Source organism: Silurus aristotelis, assembly GCF_946808225.1.
Source record: "Silurus aristotelis genome assembly, chromosome: 26".
NCBI classification, from domain to species: domain Eukaryota; kingdom Metazoa; phylum Chordata; class Actinopteri; order Siluriformes; family Siluridae; genus Silurus; species Silurus aristotelis.
In genome coordinates, this window is record NC_139599.1 from 15,217,413 (window position 1) to 15,225,726 (window position 8,314).

General features: G+C 39.0%; 1 protein-coding gene across 2 annotated transcripts; it reads left to right on the forward strand.

The window, feature by feature from the left end:
• The first annotated feature begins 589 nt into the window (after window positions 1-589).
• On the forward strand, window positions 590-7,634 carry hoatz (HOATZ cilia and flagella associated protein). Of its 2 annotated transcripts, XM_083531069.1 has the most exons (6): window positions 590-837; window positions 1,545-1,580; window positions 1,655-1,725; window positions 5,401-5,460; window positions 6,266-6,318; window positions 7,302-7,634. In XM_083531069.1, exons 1-6 carry the CDS (start codon window positions 627-629, stop codon window positions 7,366-7,368), a joined length of 498 nt encoding a protein of 165 aa, XP_083387195.1. In that variant the 5' UTR covers window positions 590-626; the 3' UTR covers window positions 7,369-7,634. The 2 variants fall into 2 exon arrangements, with proteins under 2 accessions (XP_083387195.1, XP_083387196.1); XM_083531070.1 differs by lacking the exon at window positions 6,266-6,318 and having other exon boundaries at window positions 7,302-7,387.
• The last annotated feature ends 680 nt before the right edge of the window (window positions 7,635-8,314 follow it).

Here is an 8,314-nt window from a genome sequence, read left to right on the forward strand (position 1 = left end):
CCTAAAAATACCAACATTACATTTATGCAGATTTGATTTAATCTTATATCTCAAAGTGCTTTACAAGCATAAAAAAATGATGATGATGATGGTTAGAGTCTATTTTTATTAGATACAGATGAAACAGTTAAATTATGGCAATCAACTACATCAGTATATAACAGTTGTTCAGAAACAAAACATTAGGATAACATTCTCTGGTGTTGTGTAATTCATATATCTTTTACTAAAATAATCTTGGGGAATCCCCTAAGTCTATTTTTTTACTTGTCATGGGGTCCCTAATGCCTTATGGGGGCCCCGGAACCGCCCTTCCCAATTCGAGTACTGGTTCTGTAGATGTTTGAGTGAAGGAAGTTTAAGGAAACCTTTATAGAAATAGTTTGAAGGTTAATGGAAATAAAAGGGAATTTTCTGTATGCTATAAAACGCCATAATAAGCATAATATCGCAACAATTTTCCCTATGAAAAGTAGAAGAAAAGTTTCTGGATCAGATTATCATTGAGGAGATTCTGCATGAATCAAACAGGGAAATTATGGAAGCGTCTTTCTCCATGGCAACAGCGTCGCTGCCTTCACTTCCGGGAACGCACTCAGCTCTTAGTATAGTGCAGCAGTGGAGTAATGAGAGAAGAGGGAGATGTGGGACACTCGGTGGAGAAACTTTCAGGCGGTGGTGTGTGTTACACGGTGTTTGAAGGCTCATCGGAAGAGGATGTGGCGCACTCCAAAGTGTTCTGGAGCTCCATGTATCTACAGCCTCCCATCGAGTCCAGCTTAGAGACGGTGGACATCGGACAGCGTCTGAGGAGAGCCAAGGCCCCGCAACGCACGCGTAAGTGTGTGTGTGTGTGTGTGTGTGTGTGTGTGTGTGTGTGTGTGTGTGTGTGTTTGGTTGCTTGTGACTTTAGACAGTTTTAAAAGATAGGCAAGTACACAACGCACGCGTGAGTGTGTGTGTGTGTGTGTGTGTGTGTGTGACATTAGACTGCATCTGGAGGTTGCCATAGGAAGTGCTTGTGTAAAGATTACCAGAGAGAGAGAGAGAGAGAGAGAGAGAGAGAGAGAGAGAGAGATCATGTCAACACAATGTGTGTATTATTAATAATTTGACATATTATATATTTATAATTATTACAATACATTTAATTTCTGTTATCGCATAATAATAAGTCAAAAATGTCATGTTATAGAGGAATCCCAGTTCACCCAGAAGACTTGTTCATGTACGAAAAGCAAAGTTACAGATTTATCTCTGGAGACAAATGAGAGCAGATTAAAAAATAAATAAATAAATAAATAAATAACGCATTGTAAAATACGATACCATACGGGTTTAATCTATTACAACGGATGCAATAAAGTATTGGGAAGTGGTTCCTCAATGGTTAAGATGTTAGACCTCTGACTGGAAGGTCTCGAGCTGGCCCTGGAATAAGGCCTTTAACTGTCATCTGTATACATGCGGTAACTGTAAGTCTGGATAAAGGCGTCTGCCAAATGCTATAAATGTTAATAATTGTGTTTCCTCTTTCCTCTTAGTCTGCAATAATGTTCCCAAGCAGCCCCAATGGACTAGTAAGTCATCTTTTATTCCTTTTAATAATTTCACTTTCTGATTTCTCAAAAATAACCGCATCTTCCCACAACAGAAAACGATGAGATCCTACAGAGGGCTTACCAGCTACAGATGCAGGATGAGAAACAAAGATACCTGGAAATGGTAAGATATGCTTTAGATTGATGCAAAATCCTTCCCATGCTGATCTGCTTCAAATAAAGACTGTAGCAGGAAGTGTGAGAGGAAATGTTTCACACAGTCGTTGATTATGTAGTTAATCAATGGTGGTCCTTGGAAGGATAGTAAGGTGTGTGTTTGTATGTATGATATATCTATCAATTCATCAAAGCAAGACATATAGTGTGTAAGCATGAGAGGGAATGTGGGTTTGAGAAAAAAATGCTCTCCAAAATGGATGCAGTTTTCATGTCGCAGTGTGAACTGGGGAAAAAGGAGGCTTTTGACGCATTTTTAGTCTTGAGACGGTGCCAAAGTTCCAAAGAGCCAGAAAACAAAATAAACGGCAGGCAGAAATAAAGCAGTCCAGAGAGTCTTACGTTACTCTGACGCGCGGTACAGAGACGTGTGCGTTTTCAGACGTTTCATGCGGACGAGCAACTTTTGGGGAACGATTTAAAACTAAAGTGTGGACGCAGACAGTTTTCAGACAAAAAACTCCGTTTTCAAATTTATCCAGATTGGTGTGGCTTTAATGGTTCAGGAATTGCACTGTGGATCTGAAGGTTGTGAGTTCAAATCCCTGGCACTCTTGGGCCCCTGAGCAAGGCCCTTAACCTCATAGCTGCTTGGTTGTGTCAATGAGATAAGTCCCTCTGTATGAAGGCATCTGCCAAAGGTATTTGTAAATGTGAAATGTAAATGTAAACCCCCCCCCCCCCCCCCCCCAAAAAAAAAAAAATTTGTCATACCTTTTGGACTTTTGGAGTCTCCAGCTTTTAAGCAGTACGTTTGGTTTCCCCAGATTAAGTCCTCTCTGGGGCTCTGGAACTCATAGACATTGTTTAAAGATATTTATTTGTGCCATCTGCTTGATCTACTACTTACCTTACTGCTCTAATGAGTTGTAAATTATTCCTAAGATCGCAAATGCAAAAAAAGTGCAAGGTTGATCAACGCATTTCTAATGGCCAGGAGCACTTTTCCTGCAACTTGATATGATATATTGCTGCAATTTCTGCTGCGCTAGAGCCGGTCTGCGGCGAGCGGATACCGAGCCATAATGAGCAATGAATGGAGATCGGATGGGTTTTTGCAGCGTGAGGATCTGGCAGCCAGAATCTGCTGTCTTTAAGCAAAAAAAAAAAAAAAAAGGCTCGACACACTGCATTAAGGAAATGAAGCCAGCCCCCCCCTTGCATAACAGTGCACTTTAAGACATAAAGTGAATCTGGTGCACGCTGCAGTCACACACCACCGTAAAGCTAGATTGGTCCTTAATTGTGGAGGTTGTAATGAAGCACTCGGTGTTACAAATCCCAACAGGTATATGCGATTGGGCGACAAAAGTCTGGCCCGAGCAACAAATTAGCAACATCAGCACATCTATAGTTTTATTTATATATATCATGTCCACTGTGGACCATCTAGAAAAATCAATAAACCTGCAGCCCACAAAATTAAGGGTCCAGATTGAAGAGTGTTTAAATGCATCTCTGAATTCCTGTGAAGCATTAAACGGTCCCCCTGACGTGCCATGTGCTTCATATTACACCCTCATAAAACTCGGCCATTTTCTAATATGATAAGCAGCGTGTAGCACTTTTGATTAAGCGCTGGTCTTTCCCACTGCAGAGCACCAGGGAGCCAATCGGGTTAATGCAATCCCAGAAGCTGCCACCAGCTCACTGTACTTCTGTCATGATAGATGCATCTGCGGAGCCTCTGGTGCTTGCCGCAGCCCGCTGAGCGTGGCCGCTAATCGGATTAGATTTTTGCGTCGTCCAGGCAAGCTGTGAGATCAATTCAGCTGAAAGAGCCTGGGTGGATCGAGAGAACGTCGATTCTTTTTTCCGAGAGGATTTTGAAGTACAGAGGTTTTAAAATGCAGATTTAAAAGGAAGTTTGTTGGATGAAGAGTTCAGAGCTCTGAGATTCCTCATTTGAAATTCAATTGCGCCAATAGAATATCATTATCCTTGTTGTCCCTGACGTTTAGTACGTGTTTGACCCAAGTTCAGAGAATTCCAGGACGGCTGATGTTCACAGCGTTGCTTGGATTTTCCGAACGCTCATCTACCGCATTCAAAACAGGAAGGTTCAATGAGCAAAGGATGAAAAAAAACAAATGGGGTGTGCTGTTTTAGGAATTTAATTAATGTCGGGTATCAATCAATGACAAGCATGTCCTGAAGTGGTTTATTAACAATGTCCATTGTTAAAAGTGCTATACAAATAAAAGTGAATTTGATTTTTTGTCTATTAATAGTTACATTTAATCCATGGAACATCCAAGAAATATGTGATTTCTTGTATTTACATACATTATAACCAGCCTTCTGTTTATTTTGTAAAGTGAGACTCGTTCAGGAGAAACCACAAACCTCACTGAATTTATACAATTGTTCAATAAACCCATTTTATTTAAACATTTCATTATTGAATACATTTTTTTTTGCATCTGATTAACATCTGCTGTACAATGATGCATTTGAATGGTGTTGTACTGAGTTATTGTATTGTATTGTTGTACAGCCAAGCGATTGCACATAAACAAATACGTGCAAGAGTTCGACAGCACTGAAGTATAAAATTTCAATTCATTTTGATTTTTATAGCAGTTTTAGCAATATAGATTGTCTGTGGCAAAGAAAAACTCCATGAGATGCCATGAAGAAGAAACCTTAAGAGGAACCAGACTCAAAAGGGAACTCATCCTCATTTGGGTCCACACCGAATGTTCATTCATTACAGTACAAAAGTACATATACAAAAGTGTATATCAATCATGTATCTAATTATCACTTTGGACCCGACTGACTCTTTATCAGCCTTAAGCGCTGCTTTAAGTTTCAACAAAATTGCATTAACAAAATTGATGTTTTTCCTTAATCTAGTTCTTGGTTTTACTTAAAAAGTCAATACATGCAGCAAAACGTTCTCTGGTGACTCCGGTTACTCGCGCATTACCATCTTCTTTGTTTTTCCAGCACAGCTACAATCTGCTCAACTTCACATCCCTCTTATTTCTCCACAGGTCCACTGAGAGCAATCGACCTGAAAGCTGTAGAATCCATAGTTCAACAGAGACCAGATTATTTTCATTACAATTCCTATTTAGTAACTTTTCATCCAAGAAAAAGCTGCCAAGTGGAAAGAAATGGCTGGTTTTCTAAGAAATGGTTTTATTCTGAATCAAAACGTCTCACATGAATAAGGGCAGTTATTCTGTCGGAGGAAATGGCCCTATTTCATTTGATTTCATTTGAGTTTCACTTTGAGTGCTTTTGCAGTACATGACATGAGTAATGTTTATAGCTGATGATAATAATTGTGTTGCGTTACATTACTGTAACTGATTAACCTGCTCTCGAATGATGTCCGCTTGATAAATGGCTACCGGGGTCCATATTCAAAATGAAATCAATCAAACGACGTTAATTGCCAAGCAGCCGTGTAGCAAAAAAAAGTGAGAGTGTTAAATCAGTTATGAGGCTTGTTTAGTAGTTGCAGTTTCTCTTGCCAGCTGGCTGCTGCATTCTCAGCCTTTGTCTATATGCACATAGATTACGACTGACCAGAGATGTAGGAGGGTTAACTATCTAACATTGCTTGCTTTTTCACATGCCAGTTTTTTGTGTGTGTTTTTTCTTCTCAAAGGCGAAAAAGCGTGCCGAGATCATGGCCCTCCTGAAAAAGCACAGAGAAGATCGGATTAAGGTATGCAGCAGTGTGTCAATCTCCCTTATAAAACCCGTACTGCCGTTCCGTTTCTGTTTAGCCGCCAATACGCACGTGCAAATCATCCAACAGGCAATCCATCATTACAGCCCTTTTGCAGATTTGGGTAGAAGAAGAGTCCTTTAGACAGCCAAGTGTTTTATTTCTCTCCTATCCATTAGAGTGCTCGGTCTTCCTTATCAGCACTTTTTCCTTAAAGCCTCAGCATTTTAGTGACTGTCCAGCCCCTTCAGAGGAACAGGAAAAGTGGAACGGCCTGGAAAGCAACTCATTATGGGCTTGCAAGTCTCTAGGGGAAAAGGATGATGACTATGTGGATAGCCTTAGCCGTTTTAGCAATCATGATTAGTCATAGGCAGGTCAATCTTACATCACTGCTTGAAGCTAATGTAGATTAAAGCAGACCTTGTAGCCAAAAACTCACAAATCTCAGTAGAAAAATGTGATAAATACATTATACATTGATATACATTACAATTGTTCTAGCTCATATATTACTTTAAGTTTGATCTGTGAGTTGTTGAGTTGACTAGTTTACTTATTCTTATTATTAAACCAGCTAATTTATTGCTCTAATCGAAAAATTACTGGTCCAACACAGCTAACAACCGAAACCTGAAATCAGCCATTATAAACGTAGCATATATTAGCATATACTTCTCATATTGTGTAGTTATGTCACAAATAATCCTCCGAATCGCATCATAAGGCCTTGACAGCAAAACAAACCTCCTTGTTATCTGCTAACTTTATGATTTGAAAGCGTTTCCTTTATTCTCCACAGAAAGAAATCGTACCCCGTTTGCGCAAGCCGAATACGCCCCAGCGGACCAAGAGGTACATGAAAACATCCATGCAGTCAAAGGCAGAATTAATCTGGTGAAATATCTAGGTTTAAACTGCTTACGTTAAGCAGCACGGTGCGTGATAGAGCCCCGCATCGATTGTATGGATGTAAAGGCAGTAACCCGACACTGACTAGAGGATTTACTGCTGTGGGAGGGGACGCTGTATTCGCTGATGCTGCTACCATAAATTACTTTAAATAAAAAAAATAAAAAAAGAGCAAACAAAAAAGAGTTCATTTTCATTCTTGGGAGCGGTATTAGAATAAGTTTACTGTGACACAATAATAGAAAATGTGTGTGGTATGCCAATTAACCAAATTCATGGTTTGGGGTTATAAGTTATAATACAGAGAACATCCAAAATGTACCAAATTCCTCACATTTGATGATAACACGAATTGTTTAAATAACAGATCTTTTCAGTACAGGTTGCACAAGTTCTTCACAAGGTTCCTGCTGTAACTCAGCACATTAAGGGCTCACTAATTCGACCTTGTTGGTCAATTAATCCATGAATCGGCTGTGGTGGCAAAAATGTGAACAGCTCGGCATCCTTAGTGCTGGGTTTTGACACAACAACCTGCTGTTTATTGGATATTTTTAAAAGTATTCACCAAATATGGGTAGCAGTCCGTACTGTTTATGTCCTCTAGGGTGGTGTTATTGAGGGTACATATTTGGTGCATCTTTCACAGATAAATGCGAATTTAGTGTATATTTTTGAAATAATTTGCAGCACAAATTTGGACCTTATTTTAAAAATTGGGTTTCATATCCCTTTATCCTACAAGCACCATCCTAGAATCATGGAAAAGTTCAGCTTGGCACCATTTATCACTGCATGTTGCGCAAATCTGTGTATCAAATGACTAAGCATTCGGAAGCAAATGTAAATATAAAAAATATATATAGAAATGGCTATTTCTGCTTCACTTAATTTGCCAATTCTGACCCATTATGCTGTATCCGCAGGTTTTTTTGCAAGACCCCCCCTGAGATTCTGGATGGGGACATCAAGGAAGTGCGTGAACTTGTATAAAGGGTGCCGGCAGTTTTTTTGATTTGGGTGTATAAGAGCATGCACAACACTGTCCATCTAACAAATGTATGTCTTTACACACTTTTTTTTTTTTTTTTGCTGATTAATAAAAAAAAGAAGTGATTATGTAGAAAAAATAAAAACACTTTCCATCAGGACTGGAATCTCCAAAAAATTGCTTATCTATAATAATTTTTTTTTAAAAGCTTACTTCACTGAGCTGCATGTGTTTAATGCAAAAAAAATAAAGGAATCTGAAAATAAAATTGGAATCTGTACTCTGTATAATGCTAAGCTATTCTTGAACAACGATATCAAGATGGACAGCAGACACAACACCTATGGTACAACATCGTCCACCATCTTGTTTGTTTGAAAACTCGCATAACAATGTCAGTTTTTGAACGTTTATTTAGTTCGCACTACAAAAACTCATTTCAAATCCTCTGATTTCAACATCCTTTTCTCCCCAAGTTGTGAATGGAAAGATGCAGAAACAGAAGCGTACAAAGAAAGTGTTTACAATCTAACTTAGCCCAAAAACACACAATTTTCACAAGTGACATTCACAAGGAATTACATTTTTGAAATGTGTAGTAATGCCAGTTACTACAGTACCTGGTAAATCTTACAATGTTGTGCTCATTTTCCATCTCATTGCCTGGGATTAGCTTGTTGAGTCCAGCAGTGGAATTCGATCGATTTGGCCTAAATTGGTTCGACAATACTAAATTCATCATGCTGAGGTCGGGGAGGCTGCGCTGAAATGGAACGGGCAAGATACTGTACATTCTGCAGAATTTTCCCTGAGGCTGTAGAGCAACAACTAAGTAAAAAAAAAGGTCTTGTTCACATTACATTCATTTTCAATCAATTTGAATTATAATAAATAAGCTACGTACATAAGACTAGCAATATTTTCAATCAGAAATTGCGCTGCACTGTG

Coding starts and splice junctions, on each gene's coding strand:
- hoatz (XM_083531069.1), top strand. CDS start 627: ATGAGAGAAGAGGGAGATGTGGGACACTCGGTGGAGAAACTTTCAGGC. Junction 838..1,544: donor CAAGGCCCCGCAACGCACGC/GTAAGTGTGTGT, acceptor CTTTCCTCTTAG/TCTGCAATAATGTTCCCAAG. Junction 5,461..6,265: donor ACAGAGAAGATCGGATTAAG/GTATGCAGCAGT, acceptor TATTCTCCACAG/AAAGAAATCGTACCCCGTTT.